This window comes from Lathyrus oleraceus, chromosome 3, assembly GCF_024323335.1.
Source record: "Lathyrus oleraceus cultivar Zhongwan6 chromosome 3, CAAS_Psat_ZW6_1.0, whole genome shotgun sequence".
Lineage (NCBI taxonomy): Eukaryota > Viridiplantae > Streptophyta > Magnoliopsida > Fabales > Fabaceae > Lathyrus > Lathyrus oleraceus.
Window position 1 is genome coordinate 206,752,549 of NC_066581.1, and position 16,723 is coordinate 206,769,271.

At 34.7% G+C, this 16,723-nt stretch overlaps 1 protein-coding gene across 2 annotated transcripts; it reads left to right on the top strand.

Annotated features, from left to right (window-relative positions):
* Positions 1–69: 69 nt before the first annotated feature.
* On the top strand, positions 70–13,440 carry LOC127126333 (villin-3). Of its 2 annotated transcripts, none has more exons than XM_051055245.1 (24): positions 70–507; positions 2,099–2,221; positions 2,414–2,513; positions 2,717–2,785; positions 2,927–3,163; positions 3,250–3,427; positions 3,553–3,685; positions 6,760–6,919; positions 6,998–7,151; positions 7,397–7,497; positions 7,589–7,747; positions 7,863–7,931; positions 8,003–8,071; positions 8,424–8,561; positions 8,660–8,788; positions 8,873–9,020; positions 9,149–9,159; positions 9,286–9,426; positions 9,625–9,750; positions 10,284–10,346; positions 11,259–11,363; positions 12,120–12,372; positions 12,457–12,689; positions 12,908–13,440. In XM_051055245.1, exons 2-24 carry the CDS (start codon positions 2,166–2,168, stop codon positions 13,019–13,021), a joined length of 2,946 nt encoding a protein of 981 aa, XP_050911202.1. In that variant the 5' UTR covers positions 70–507; positions 2,099–2,165; the 3' UTR covers positions 13,022–13,440. The 2 variants fall into 2 exon arrangements, with proteins under 2 accessions (XP_050911202.1, XP_050911201.1); XM_051055244.1 differs by having other exon boundaries at positions 70–385.
* Positions 13,441–16,723: the final 3,283 nt, after the last annotated feature.

The window sequence follows — 16,723 nt, forward strand, 5'->3', positions numbered from 1 at the left end:
ATAAACCTCGTGCTCGTCGCTTTCTTTCCCTTTATATTCTTTTCATTTTATTTTATCAATTTATTTTTCTTTTTTCTCTATTGTATTGTTATTTCAGCATCTTTATCTTTGTTGGCGGTTTTCATTTTCATCTTCGTCATAATTCATTCATACCTTTGTCTCTGCAACTCTCTGAAATCGCAAATCTCAAAAGGCTAAAAAGTTGGAGAGAGAGGAAAAAACACACTCACGAAAACAGCAATCAATAATTCACTTTTTTTCTTCAACTTCTCTCTCTTTATTGCCAGCTCTTCAACTTGTCCTCCCATAATCTCTTTCTTCTTTTTCTCTCTCTCTCTCTCTCTCTCACACACACCATCATCATCATCACACCCTGAGATCTCAGGTATCTCCATCTCTCTCCGATCATTCTATCCCTTTTTCTTCCCTTACCTTTAATCTCTGATCTCTAGCTCTCGTTTTTCTGATCCGTATTGCGATTATTGATCTGAGTTGCCTTTGATTGTGGTAACTTTTAGGGGTTTTTCTTTTCGTTTTGTGATTACTATGATGCTTATTGATCTATTTTATCTGATTCTTATATTAACTAGTTTTGTGATTTCATTACTTTATGCATTTGTTACGATTTGCAATTTATTTTTGATTAACCAAGCTTTGATCAATTGTCATTATTGTAATTCGAGAGAGAAATGGCTAAAGGATCAAAGGCAGGTAGATCTTAGTATCCAACTATGAAGCAACAAATCAAGTTGATCGCCTGTGTTGTTTGAAATTCTTCACCTTAGTATTTCATTGGTAGCTCAGATCAAGGGTACTACTAAAGGAGTAGTTCTTATCAAGCATTACATTACCATCATAATTATAGATATTTGTTTTTTTTAACTCTTAGATAGCTTTATAAAAGTTAACTAGAATTTTGGGATGTTGAATCCATCAGGCTTAGATTTAGAACAAATTATTATACGGTGGAGCTAGGATTGGATGAGTAACTATACGATGAGCTATTTTCAGCAATTTATATGCAGAAACTTGGATATGCTTTTCCCAATTAGCGATCTCCTTGTAATCAGAGAACTAGGGAATTTGAAATTTCATATGGATGATGGATGGTTGTAAAGTAATGTGTACGTTTTAGTTCTGAAAAGGAGAAAAGAGATGTAGTTCGCTGAAGACTAAGAGTTGCTTGTCCATGTTAGAAATTACAAGGTCTACTTGAATATAAGTTTGAGATACCAGATGTTGTACGCATACGAAGAGGATGAATATCATCACTAGAAGAAGTACTGTCAGTATGTAAACTAAAAATCTCGTAACTGTGTAATATTTTTATACATATATAGTAAATGTAGCAGAAAGAGAATGAATATAGGATAAAAAACATAAAACCGTCCTTCTGGTATTTGAGAGTCAGGTAGGTATTGTTAATCATGATATGGCTTGTGACTACGGAATGAATTTGAGTAAGGAGACACATCAGTATTGTAATTGAAGAGAAAAGTTTTGGAGGGTGTAGAAGATACCAAAAGTTTTCAAAGTTTGATGGCATATTTTGCTTGTAAAAGTTTTGGAGGGTGTAAAAGGATTTGTTTGTTTCAAACACAAAGGGCTTCTGTGTGAGCTTTTAGGAGAGTGGGTTCCCGATTGAGATCATGATGCCAAATAGAATGGAGCATAAAGCCTGATACAGTAGTAGTCCTGAAGTTAGTTATCATGCAATATTTTTAAACCAACAAGACATCATAAAATTGAAAGTATAATAAGACTGCCATTTTCATTTGATAGGGCTAAAAACAGTTTCCACCAATATTCCCGGAAATAAGTAAATGTGTGCACTGAAGAGATGATTATTCTGTCCGGAGCCATGATAAATCTTTCCACTTTTTGTGATTGTCATCTACTCCTAGAGAACAAAAATATTTTTCTTTATCTTTATGCTGATTGTTCATGTTTTGCATACGGAGTTTGTTGCTGCTGTACTGTTCTCCAAGCTTGACACGTCATATGGTGGAGTCAGAGAATATGCAATTATTTTCATCTACAAAGTGATGCATGATTTTCTCTTGCTAAGACATTCTTAACTCTGTTTCATCTCATGCAGTGGATTACTTTGGAATTTCTCGACGCTTTTTGCTGAAAAAACAGTATTTTAGAAGGAAGTTTAAGCCATGTCTAGCGCTACAAAAGGGTTGGAACCAGCATTCCAAGGAGTAGGCCAAAAAGTGTATCCTTAATACAAGGGTGATTTATAAAATAATCTGTGAAAATTAAAATTTATTTATTAAAATTTTTCCAGGGAGATCAAGTAAAAATGGTACAGATGATATTCAGCGATAAGCATTATTATTCCTAGTTACATTGTTGTATGCTTGATGTGCTATCGACTTGAAGGGTTTTAGACTTAACTTCTTTGTAGAGGGACTGAAATATGGAGGATTGAGAATTTTCAGCCAGTTCCATTGCCAAAATCTGATTATGGAAAATTCTACATGGGAGATTCTTACATTATCTTGCAGGTGCGCACTGTATCCAATATTACATAGCATTTGTTTATACATTACTAAACTTTGTTACTATTTGAAGACACTAGAGGCTAAACATTTCTGGAACCAGTTAATCTTTGTTCTGTTTAGGCTATAGATCAAAGCAAATAACCAGCATAATAGACAAAGCAGCTTCAACTTTATGATGAACAAGTTTTAATTAATTTCATGTGCAGACAGCACAAGGCAAAGGAGGCAATTATTTGTTTGATATTCACTTCTGGATCGGAAAGGATACAAGTCAGGTTAGTTTGGTCTTCGACCTTCCCTATCTCAACTTGACTCTTGTTTTATTCATCTTTCCCCCCTTCAAATTGAGGAATTGACTAAAATCTTGAACCTTTTAAAATAATCCCTATTGATGGCGGGTGCAATTTTCCTTGTAGGATGAAGCTGGAACTGCAGCCATTAAAACTGTTGAACTTGATGCATCCCTTGGAGGACGTGCAGTGCAGCACAGGGAAATCCAAGGGCATGAGTCTGACAAGTTTTTGTCATACTTTAAGCCTTGTATTATACCATTAGAAGGAGGTGTTGCATCTGGCTTCAGAACACCAGAAGAAGAGGAGTTTGAAACACGTTTGTATGTATGCAAAGGAAAAAGAGTTGTCAGAATAAAACAGGCACGGTGTTCTCTATTTTCATGAACTTCACGAAATCAGTGCACATTCATTGACTACAAATGTGACTTTACATATTCCTTGTGCAGATCCCTTTTGCACGGTCTTCGTTGAATCATGATGATGTATTCATCTTAGACACTAAGGAGAAGATTTATCAATTCAATGGTGCAAATTCCAATATTCAGGAAAGAGCAAAGGCTTTGGAAGTTATTCAGCTATTGAAGGAAAAGTATCATGAAGGGACATCCAGTGTTGCAATTGTTGGTAAGGACATGAGACACATGTTTTCTTATCAGTAACTGAAAATCCTATTATATAATTTTGTGTGACTGTTCTTCAAATATGTATTTTGATTTCTTTGTAATGATAAAATGTATTCCACGTTGCAGATGATGGAAAGTTGGATACCGAGTCAGACTCAGGTGAATTTTGGGTCCTCTTTGGTGGTTTTGCTCCCATTGGGAAGAAGGTCATCAGCGAAGATGATATTGTTCCAGAGACCATTCCTGCTCAACTTTACAGGTATATTGATTTCATCCTGGTCACTCCCTTCCTAGTGCACTTCTCTTCCAGATTACTTGTTTGGAAAAGATAATCTAACTCTAAGATAAATCAATAGAAGAGGAATTTGTCAGCTATTAATAGTTTGTTAGGTCAATACTGACCATATGAATGTATTTCTTTACTATGTAAATTTTATGCATATCCTCCCTTTTCTCCTTTTTCTTACATTACTTCAAATTTGATTTATTTTTGCCTTTAGAATGTGAATGTTTGCTTTGAGAATGTACATTTGGGCAACACTATTGTATTCAGACCAGTCATTGACTTGGTCAAGACATAGAATCGTCGGGTTAATGGCTGAACGAGTGGGGCACTAGTTGAACCATGGTTTGGTCTCTATTAAAAAATTCACAATATATCAATTTCATTGTGGCGAACTGGGAAGCTGCGGCTGTAAAGTTGCAGCTTGGCCTAAGGTGGCTGTAGCAAAGATGAGAGGATTCCCAAGGTGGCCGTGGTGATTGTTGTGAATGGGCCTCAGTGGAGAAGGCGTGATTGGTAGAATAACAGCTAGAGTCGGAGAGAAACACGCCAAACGGAAGGAGAAGCAAGATGACTGCATACATCAGACAGAATTGTAGACCAATTAAGAACATTTAATATGAGATCATAATAATGAAGATGTTGTTGAGATAGTTGGCAAGACGGATGCACCAATAGACAGAAATAATTAAGAAAAGTTAATATGAGGTCATAATAACCAAGATGTTGTTGAGATAGTAGGTAACCTGTTACCTGACTCTCCCCCGGAAAAAAAAATAAACTCTAGTTTGAGTTTTGGAGTCGTCTATTTGGGAGGTAGAGACTAACTCTGGTAAAAAAAACATGTTTTCAGCTGCCAACTAGAATATTAGTCCAATAGCTGGCCCGAAGAGCTAAGCTGTATGATACCTTGGGGCACCTACTAGGGGTCAAAGATCTTAATTACGGTGGATTGGAAAAAAGAGAGTAAAAGAGTCATAATATAACCTAATGAGGACAGATCCTCGTAGAGGAGAGAGAAAATGTGCAGGATAATGCAAGAGATGCCTCTAAGTGGGTTGATAGCATCAGTGGTGATAGGAAACATAGCGACTCACATGGCATGTGTGCAGGTATGAAAGATCCTCCGAAGCTAAAACTTCTAGGTTGGACACATAAGTGATTCCACTCTTGATGGTGGTGGTTGCCAGAAAAAGTCGCCAAAATATTATTCAGCGGCAGCCACGCGTATAACAGCAATAGGTGGCGGTTGTGATCTGTAGAGATGAAAACAGGAGATAGAATAGGAAAGGTCACGAGAGAGAGAGAGAGAGAGAGAGAGAGAGAGATGTTGAAGAACTTGAATAACATGGAAACCTGCTGGGAAGCTTTTTTTGCTGGTGACCAGTAGCAGCAGCTTTCCATCACAATAGCTTCAAAGAACCCCACTGTTAACATAATTAAAACCAGCTCTAATAATAGCAGGTCGGATTTGTGATTTTTGTGTAAACCAGACCACAACTAACCTCTACTTATAACAGCATATCAAATAAATACAATGCTAATTGATATAATTTTCTAATCCTAATATATGTTTCTAATCCCAACAGTAAATTCATGAATATGATTTTAACACATGTCATTCCTTAAAAAATCCCAAAATTAAACCATGACTATGGCACTAATACTTAAACAAATATCCAATCATCTTTTCACATAATCAAAGCTCACAAATAATTAAGTTAATAATGTAATCGAACAACACTGGTTTCATAATAATTTAATCACAACAGAATCTAACAAATAACTAAACAACTCTGTCAAAAACTAAAAAGCCACAATAATCCATAATTTATTTATGTCCAAGTAGACAAAATTTGTGTTCAATTCAGGCACTTGTTCTTTATCAATGAAATCATATGCTTCCCCAACATTGCTTTCATTTTGATTCACATTTCCCTTGGCATTGTCATGTGATCATCATCATCATCAAATTTAATTGATCTACTATAACATCATTATAAACTTTAAGTTATTAGTAATTAATATTTAGTGATGACAAATCTGAAACAATTAAATTATAATCAAATTGTAATGGAAACATATCAATATTGTCTGAAATTAGCTGGGTGGTCATATTTGCAAGGCCACTATGCAATGATTTCAACTTCTGATTAGTTAACTTAAGAATGACGGCAACTCCTCCATACTCAATTAGAATGGTTATCGAGTGCTTCAAATTAATAGGGTCATAATCTAGATGCCTCAAGTGATTCCTAAGTTTATTAATTTGCTCATATATCAATACCAGAAAGTTAAATAGTCAATGAAAAATAAACATAACAATACATTTGCTTTAACCTCAAGTTGCAATGACCAAAGACAAGATCAGCAAGCCTTTGATGCTCCACCCTATTTCTTTTATTTGAATGAAGGTGCTCAAGTAGACTCCAATTTCTTAAATAAACCACCAGCCTGACTGGGTTTCACCGGTTCAAAGACACCTCGTCGGGAAAGTAGTTCATACGAACTGGTTAAGTGTCGAGTTTCCAGTTTGACTAGTCTGAGCTGGAGGTCTGAGCATTTGGCTAGAATTTCTGTTTCCGGTTCAACTGGTCCTGGCCTGAGTTTATTACAATGCATTTAGGTATTGTGCTCTATTTGTGAATCATTTTTCCGTGTACACTGATGAACACCAGTAATTGTTCAGAAAAAATGGAATGTAATCACATGTGCCGATGGTGTGTCGATTAACAACATGTGTCGATGTTGTGTCGGTATTTAAGTTCAACACGTGTTGGACACTGGAGACACCTTTCAGTGTTACATTGTTGATACACAAGTAGATTTTGATTAATCATGACTTAGGGTTTTTGAATTCTTCTCATTCCGTTGAAGGTGAAGATGTTTTTCTTGTTTGACTTTTTTTTCCTGCTTAATACTTTGAGAGGTATAATAAACTTTTTTGAAGTGTAGTTTTTAATTTTTATTGTCTTATGATGTGTGCGCTATGCCTTTTATGTTTCTTGATCATGAGCATATGAATCATGATTATGCGAATGTGTTTACAGTATTGCTGATGGTGAGGCCAAGTCTGTGGAAGGTGAACTCTCTAAGTCACTGTTGGAGAACAACAAATGCTATTTATTGGACTGTGGTGCTGAGGTGTTTGTCTGGGTTGGCCGAGTAACACAAGTTGATGAAAGAAAAGCTGCTTGTCAAGCTGCTGAGGTAATTCCATTACAGAATCCATATTTTTCTTATTATGAATGATTAAAAGCGTCGGCATTAATTTTATTATTTTTTCAGGACTTTGTTACAAGTCAAAAAAGGCCAAAAGCTACAAGGATAACAAGGGTTATTCAAGGTTATGAGACACATTCATTTAAATCCAACTTTGATTCTTGGCCATCAGGATCTGCTACCACTGCTGGTGCCGAGGAAGGAAGAGGAAAAGTTGCAGGTGGACACCGATTCTTCTGACTTGTAATGGTTTTTGATTGGGGTCTTAGTTACTGTCACGGTCTTACAGCAAATCACATCAATGTGGCTACTATTGCCTCAATCGTGGCCGCGAAGACATCAAAAACTTTGATGTCGCAGCTGTATAGTACCTTTTAAAAAAAAAACTCAGAGTGTAATTTGGCTAGGCTTTTTGTCAATTAAGTTTTCTGACAAAGTTTAATATTTTTCTTTCTGTATTGCCAGCTTTGCTGAAGCAACAAGGTATGGGTGTTAAGGGAGCTGCAAAAAGTACTCCAATTAATGAGGAAATTCCACCTTTGCTTGAAGCAGGTGGAAAATTGGAGGTGATTTTATTTAAAAAATTAAATAAATAATTAGTTTTTTAGCTCAAATGAATGAATACCAGTCAATGCTTAATATTGTTAATGTTTTCAGGTATGGATAATCAATGGAAGTGCTAAGACTCCATTACCTAAGGAAGATAATGGTAAATTTTATAGTGGAGATTGTTACATAGTACTTTACACTTATCACTCTGGTGAGAGGAAGGAAGACTACTTCTTGTGCTGTTGGTTCGGAAAACACAGCATTGAGGTAATGCATCATAAAAATAAAAATACATTAAAACTTTGTAACTTCTGTTGCTTGGGATTTTTATGTATTTATGACTATACTATACAAGTTAACTTCGTTATGATTCCTTATTCAGGAGGACCAAAAGATGGCTACTCGGTTGGCTACTACAATGTCCAACTCACTAAAGGGTAGACCTGTTCAGGTATTATAATGTGAATTTCAAATTGATGATGCAACTTCAAAACTGGGTATAATTATTGTATTTTCTTTCAGGGTCGCTTATTTGATGGTAAAGAATCACCACAGTTTGTCGCGCTTTTCCAACCTATGGTGGTCCTCAAGGTATCATTTACAAAACTCAGTGCAGTGTTGTCACATAGTGGCTTTAGCAGCACTATAGCATAGCATAATTTGAACAAATTGCTGTTATTTTGCAATATACTATTTAGTATTGTCAAATAGTCATTGTTAATAAGTGGAGACAATCCTCACCTAACAAGCCAGTTTTATAAGGTTGTGTTATGCCCAACCACAATTCTAACATGGTATCAGAGCCTTGTTGAAGATCTGTTGGGCCACCTGGAGGCGATTTTTTTCTTGCTATCCTTAATTGACGACACTGATCCAATGTTATTTTGACAAACATGTAAAGATTGTATGAAGTTCGCTAATTTAGCTGATATATTTTTTCCAGGGAGGTTTGAGCTCTGGTTACAAAAAGTTAATTGCGGAGAAAGGTTTGCCAGATGAGACTTACACAGCAGAGAGTATTGCTCTTGTTCGGATTTCTGGAACATCTACTCATAATAATAAAACAATGCAAGTTGACGCAGTAAGTATCCCTAAAATTATTCCTTTTTGTCCACCTTGGTTATATAGCTAGATCTTCTTTCTCTACTAGTTGACCAAAGTTATGCTTTCATTATTCAGGTGGCAACATCATTGAATTCTACCGAGTGTTTTCTTCTGCAATCTGGCTCAACAGTTTTTACTTGGCATGGCAACCAATCTTCCATTGAACAGCAGCAGCTTGCAGCCAAAGTTGCTGAATTTTTAAGGGTAGCTTGCATGTTTTATAAAACACAAATAACAATGTTATTACATCATATATTATTTGTTAACATGTTACACATCCACGTGCAGCCAGGAATTGCTTTAAAGCATGCTAAAGAAGGCACAGAAACCTCAGCTTTCTGGTCTGCTGTAGGAGGAAAACAAAGTGTCACTAGCAAAAAAGTCACTAATGACATTGTTAGAGACCCACATTTGTTCACTTTGTCATTTAATAAAGGTAACATTTCTTGTAATTTTACTTCTTTGTATCAAACATTGTTCTAAACTAGTGTTTTTATTTACTGATATTTGAATGTTCTTTGACCATTATTAACTGTGTATTTCTTTTCAATATGGATGTTCCAGGAAAATTACAGGTGAGTTTGTGACTGCAACTTCATTCTGTGAACTTTCGCACAATTGTTAGGAAACCTGCCAGCAGTGACAATAACTTTTGACTTCTTAATGTCTTTTAAATCTAGTTTTACAATTTTACTCTTCAGGTAGAAGAGCTTTACAACTTTTGCCAGGATGATCTGTTAACAGAAGATATCCTCGTACTTGACACGCATGCAGAAGTGTTTGTTTGGATTGGCCAGTGTGTGGACCCAAAAGAAAAGCAAAATGCTTTTGAAATCGCCCAGGTAAGAATGCTCAACAGATCAGAGCTTTTGCTTTCTATATTTCATTTTTCTAGATTTCAGATTGTGTTCTATGTTACTATTTGTAATTCTATTCTCTAATGTTTGGTAATCCTTGCCCTAAATATTTGTGCTTTATTAGAATTTATTAGCAAATCAGAAAAAGAAAAACTTGATGTATATTGGAAAAATTTCCAACAGAAATACATAGAAAAGGCTGCATCTCTGGAGGGACTATCTCCTCAAGTACCACTATATAAAGTAACTGAAGGGAATGAACCTTGCTTTTTCACAACATACTTTTCTTGGGATCATGCAAAATCTACGGTATGTGCTAAACCATCAAGGAGCTCCCGTTTCTGTTTCTCTAATTTCTTATGTTACATTTTTCTGTTTGCCTATGTTCGATTGAAAATGGTATAATTCACGATTAACTGATTTATTTAGCAAAAACTTATTGTCATCAAATATAGAGATGACAACAATTGAGTTTTATGACATGGTTTCCATCTTTAAAAACAATTATTGGAGCTTGGATTTTAAGTACACAACAATTGCTCCCATGTATGAAACAATTATTGGAGCTTGGATTTTAAGTACACAACAATTGCTCCCATGTATGAAACAGTGCCAATGAGTGCTATTAGTATATTTACATATACAAAGTGTATCAGATGTAATAAGGCTAAATTGTTTTCTCCATTTCCTGGTCAAATCTTTGTTTATAAGAAACAAATTGAAAATAAGATGACATATTCATGAATTGAAAATGCGGAAACAAAAAATATTTCTTTAAACCAAAAAAGGCTCCTAATATGTTGCATTTTCATTACTCATTAATTTCCTGTGATAAAATGCAGGTTCAAGGAAACTCCTTCCAGAAAAAGTTGGCATTGCTATTTGGGATTGGTCATTCTGTAGAGGTATAAGAAACCTGGCTTAATGATGTGTAATTTTGATGAAAAGTTGTGACTGTTGAACCATATAAAATTTTACAGTTTTGTTTGCTTATGTTGAAATCAACACTAGAAGATGAACTTGTATCACTATTCATGAATCATGAAAAATGTCTTGGTTAGATCAAAATGTGGATATTGTAATTCATGTCATGCTTCTTTAGCTCCATGAATTACAATATGACATATAGGACCCTCAATATGTTTACCAAAACTGAACACCATTTATGTGGTTTATACTTTATAGGGCTCAACGTCTATATTGAATTCTTCACATTTCATTAGGAAAAATTATAAATGCATTATAATTTGCAACAGAATTTTGAGAATTTTTTTGATCTTCCTAAACACAGTGCTCTAATATTATTTACATTTAGTGTCAACACCAGAATCATTTTACTTTCAAATCGGGTTGTAAAATGGAATAAAACTTTAGAAACATTAAGGAACTAATGCTCTCTTTATTTATTATTTTTCTCATCATTGGTTTTGATGTGATGTACTCCTTTGATGATGATTAATCCATTCAATCAATTTTATGATTTGCTAACCTGTGTTAGTTGTTTCTCTGCTACATTATAATGACTTTGTTTCAGGTTATTGTCAAGACTGAAGTTAATTAAATCCGGTTAAAATATCAACATCTGTGAAGATCATATAAGAATTGCAATAAATATGACTATGATACAAAATTTTAGACTACTAAAACAGAATTTTGAATTATGTCCTTTTTCCATTTCACACTGAAACAGAGTTTTTGTGTAATTTAAGAGCCACTACCCTTGTATCCGTTCTATATATGATACTCATTTCTTATTTAAATGGTTTCTTGCTTGTAGTTCTATTTGTTTAACCCGGCTTTGCTGAATCTGTTGACAGGAAAAATCTAATGGATCAAGTCAAGGCGGACCAAGACAAAGAGCAGAAGCTTTGGCTGCCTTAAATAATGCATTTAATTCATCTCCCGAGACAGCACCCAGTACTGTATGTGATCTTGTTTATAGATGACTTACTATCCTTTTCTTAAGTCGGTGAATATAACCTACAACAGATTCTCCTGATAAGAGGGCACATGTGTTAATGCATTGCGTTCAACCAAATATAATATTATATACTTCAATGGTGCACACATTTCTATTTTAAATGAATACTAACTACACTTATTCTTTGGAGAAATTTACTAACTACACTTATTGTTTAAATGACACACACATACCTTCTATTTCTGCAATAACAATTTGTTGTGTTGATATTGAACTTGTTTTTAAACACGTTCCAAGGGTTAACCAAACTTACTCTTGAATGTATGAAAAATTTGTATAAATGTTTTTGACTTTAGGGTAAGGAGGGTAGACCTGGAGATAAGGCAAACAATTAGAGGAAGGAGAAGACCTAGAAAGACAATCAAAGAAGTTATTAAGAAAGATCTCGAGATTAATAACTTGGATAGAAGCATGGTCCTTGATGGAACATTATGGCGAAAGTTGATTCATGTGGCCGACCCCACTTAGTGGGATAAGGCTTAATTGTTGTTGTTGTTGTTTTTGACTTTAGGGGAGATATTTTTAAACACCTACACACCCAACAACCGAGTTAAAACCTAGAAGGCTACAGAAGCACGGATTTTAAAATAACTATGATATCTAATTGGACCATAAGTGTTGGTTAAAATTAAAAACAGAGAAAAAAAGAAAAGAAATTGGTGTTTCCTTCTAATATTTTTTACTCTTACTGATACAGGATAGATTGAATAGCTTAAATCAAGGAGGACCGAGGCAAAGGGCAGAAGCTTTAGCTGCCTTAAACTCTGCCTTCAGTTCATCATCCGGAACTAAAGTTGTTACACCTAGGAAATCTCCAAGAGGTCAAGGATCACAAAGAGCAGCTGCAGTAGCTGCTCTTTCTAACGTTCTCACTGCTGAAAAGAAGAAACAATCACCTGACAGTTCTCCTATGGCAAGCAGTAGTCCTGTTGTTGAAAGTAACACTCCCGGTGAGATATATTGCTCTTGTTTTCTTTTCTACAAACCAAACGTGTAATTTCTGTTGATTTGACAAGTTTGAGTTCTCTCTGCAGATGCTAAAAGTGAAACTGCCGCTTCTGAATTGGAAGGTCCTGAAGAAGTTACAGAAACCAAGGAGGCAGAGGAACTTGCTCCTGAAACTGGTAGCAATGGAAGTTCAGAAACAAAACTAGAAGACGTGGAGGATGGAAATGATAACCAAAATAGTCAAAGTGTCTTCACTTATGAGCAATTAAAGGCTAAATCTGGGAGTCATCTGTCTGGAATTGATCTTAAACGCAGGGAGGTTAGTCTATGTTTTTCATGTAACTGAGTTATTTAATATGTTAATGTAAGTGTGAAGTTACCTTATACTATTGATTATATCAAATATGTTGAGGAGTATCTGTAACATGTGAAATTATCAAGAGAGATACATGTCACTTGATTTTACTATTGCTTAAATGCTATATGTTGCGATGTTAACATGTTTTTCCCTTTTCTTCTCTACTTGATGTTGCTTAGGCTTATCTGTCAGAAGAAGAGTTTCAAACTGTGTTTGCGATATCAAAAGAAGCATTCTCTAAGTTACCAAGATGGAAGCAAGACATGCTGAAAAGAAAAGTTGATTTGTTCTAGACACTCAGATATACAATATGCTGCTTATGCGCATCCAAGTATACCTTTCTTGAGTTGTCTTGAAATGCAGTTATCTGTTGAATGGTGTGGTTTTTTTTGGTATATACCATACTTGGATTCCTATGCATATCATTTTGGTTTTGGCCTATAATGGACGTAGCTGTGGTTAGTGTGGAGATTGATTTATAGTTTATCTGTTTAAGTTGATGATGTCTCTTCCTCTTGTAATGTTCACATATTGTTGTAGCAACCAAGACAGTGAACACTGGACATGTTATATTCTTTCATTTGGTCAAGTTTGTATTGTTAAGGTGTGGTTTTGATTTTCTTTGTTGCTATTGGTTAGGTGGCGGGTGTATATGTATTGCTTGTTATACTGGGAATCTCAATATAAAGAATGAAAATTTGTTTGTTTGTTATATATGGCTGTGAATTATATAAATGTGGTGTTTTTGGTTCTGGTTTTCTTATTATGTGCTTGTGGAGAATGAGATTTAGGAAATATAAAATGTTAACTAGAGATGATATATTTATAGAAATGTGGTTTTATACATGAAAACTACATAGGATGAACTGAGAATTTGAGAATTCCCCTAAAACAAATACTAATTGTGAACATTTGTTTACAATTACTATATTTTATTTCTCTTATTTACTTGAAGCTTAACACCAGGAAAGAGGATCATTTGGCTGAATAAAGAGGACTACGGCGACAGGATGAAGTAGATGAAGAGAAATGATTTGAGGAGATGATAACTTCAAGTTTTCAGTGTGATGTGAGCCACATCCCTAAGAGTGAGAAAAGAAATTCCTACATCTTATCCCTGGGTTTGAAGATGCATTTCCACGCATTTTAAATCATTATATATTTTGTAAATCAAACAATCACTTCATTTTTGTCAAAAACTTGATTCGAAGATACATCTCCACAGTTTTCTGGGTTAAATTCGGAGATGTATCTTCGAAAAGTCAAGCAGAAAATTGAATATATCACCACCTTGCATGATCATCTCATTTAGATTCCATACAGTTTCATAATTCAAAATCAACAAAAAAATTTCATTCAGAATCAACATTTCGACTACAAACTATCATTCTTGTGTTTTGTCACATCAATGGGAGCAAAAGAAGTTGGAATTTAAGGTAAAGTTAATTTATTTCATTCCACATTGTTTTCATTAATCTTGTTTTTGAGTTGAAAAAAATGTTCGTTACGTTGAGAATACTATTCTGGACCAAGTGAAGGTGAAGATTGTTTGTGCTTGGACCGACCAGGTTAGACACCTCGACCATACAATAACTTACAAAGTCGAATCTGCACATTCGACATTGAATAAATGGTTGGGTGATTGTAGGTGATTTTTGTAGAGAGTGAGACGTCGTGAATCATGGATGTACAAACTTAAGAAGACTTACAGTTTTCCATGTGCTTGTGGTCCTGTACTGGAGTCAAAATAGATGCGCTATCCTGAAATGGGCCAACTTATATCGTACCATAATTTTTGGTCTGTTTATGATTAAAGGGTGATTCTGGATATGCATATTCAGATTCACCCCGTACTAAATTAAAAAAATACAACATGACATTTTGCGGATGTGCATATCCGTAAATCTTTTTTCGTAAAAGAATAGGGTGTATTCGGACATACATCACCGAAAAATAACTTAATGACAGGATAAGGTCTCTAAAGTCTAAAGTGATCCAAAATTTGTATAAATATGGTCTCTTATTCCATATTTTTACACAACACCAAAATAAGACAATGAATGCGTATCTTCACCTTGCATTCGTGTATTTCAATGACGCGAAGTCACCACTTCAATTTAGGGTCATCGATGACACATCTATCGCCGATCTGATATCCAAACTGAATACTCTCATGTGATATTTAAAAAAATCAAAGAGATGTCAAACTCGACTCGAGTATCGTTCATCCTCATTTGACAGCGAAGGGAAGATATATTCACCAATTTTGAATTGAAGATGGATAAAAATTTAAAGGTTATGTGCAGTACTTTTCATCGTATGCATCAAAGGGTCCGATTGAAGTGGATGTGAAGATTGCAAAATTTGTCGAAGATATTATCAATATGTTGCAACGTCCTTAACTATCCGTTTGTAACGGCATGTAATGTTAAATTTATGTTAACGACTATCTATGTAATGAGTCTTTTAATTTAATGTCAAGTTGGTGTGGTTTCTAGATCTTGCTCATACTGTCTTTGTTTCTGTTTTGAAGTATCAATGCCATTTTCAGATATACATCTCCGAAATATATCATATACATATTCGAAGATGCAACTCTGGACAAAAAATTAAGTTTAGTAGGGATATCTTACTCATTTGCATTCAATTTTATGGAAAATGGATGCGTCCGTAAATGCATCTTCGAACTCTAGGGATATTTTGGATTTTTTCAAGGGTTTGTGAAAAGGTATAGAGATAGGAAAAGAAATATTCTAAGATGTGGTGAAGGGTAACTTGGAAATTTCAAAAAATAAATGGATAAGAGTATTAGATTTGGGGGTTGGGGTTTAGGAGTATTAGATTTGGAGATATAGTTAAATTAATTATTAATTAGATGGTTTTGGACGGACTAGTTTGTTATACAAAGAAACAAAAGATTTATATAAATAACAAAAGTAATAGCTAATTGATAGGATTGTTCACCACATCCGTATCTAATTCATCCACTCTAAAGAAATTTTTGAAATATCTTTAAAATTTGGATTTTGAAGTTCGGATGCATCAAAATGCACGTCAAATACAAGTAAGAAAATGTAAGGATTTGGGATTCAAATGCACTCCAACGGACCACGACAACCTGACTTTAAAATCACGACCAAATCAAAGTTAAAAATATGTCAAAATTTCAAAATACAGATTAAAATTACAAATTTTAAAATCCGGACGCTTTCATTCAAGTACTTGTGCCTTGTATTTTCCTTTTCTTTTCCTTCGATTTGAAATTAAAAAAATAGTGAAAAACATAGTTCTCACTAGTGTCTACTCATGTTCCATCATTGTTCCAATCTTTTTTTCAAATGCTACTCCAGTACATTCAAGCCTAAGATCTTCATCAACTTTTACTTTTCTCCATTAAAGCTAAGCAGGATCATCTGAAATTCTAGTTATCAGACTTTCGATGTCACACGGGTTGTTATGACATCCAATTCTGCACAGACAAGAATTATGCAGAACTTAAAAGTAAGTGTAGTAAATAACACAAGTAATTGTTTATCCAGTTCAGTCCAACATGACCTACGTCTGAGGGCTACCAAGTCAAGGAGGAAATCCACTATTAGTAGTATTAATTCAAAGCTAAACTCCCCCGTTTACAACTCTTCACTTAATCCCTACCCAATGCAATTTCAATCTTACACTAAGATCAGAGTTCCTACTCACTCCCCCTCAATCACCTCAGTGATTACTACCTTTAATCAATATTAAAGACAATTTTGAAGTCACACTTCAAACAACTCTTGATTGTGCTTAACAGCTTTAATCAAGATACACAACACTCACGCTTAAAAGCTTAGAGTGACACAACACTTACAACTCAATGAACACCCTATACCAATGCAATCATCTACGTGATAATAGCTTGGCTTACAAGATATGTCTAATACAAGACTCACAAAAATACAGCAGTGAAGTATGATGGACACACTAAATCTTCACGCCTCAAAAATTCCCAGTTC

Excerpts from the sequence above, each read along its gene's own strand:
- LOC127126333 (XM_051055245.1), top strand. The coding sequence starts at position 2,166 with ATGTCTAGCGCTACAAAAGGGTTGGAACCAGCATTCCAAGGAGTAGGC. Across the intron at positions 2,514-2,716 it reads ATTCTTACATTATCTTGCAG|ACAGCACAAGGCAAAGGAGG; the intron begins GTGCGCACTGTA and ends TTTCATGTGCAG. Across the intron at positions 7,932-8,002 it reads TAAAGGGTAGACCTGTTCAG|GGTCGCTTATTTGATGGTAA; the intron begins GTATTATAATGT and ends ATTTTCTTTCAG.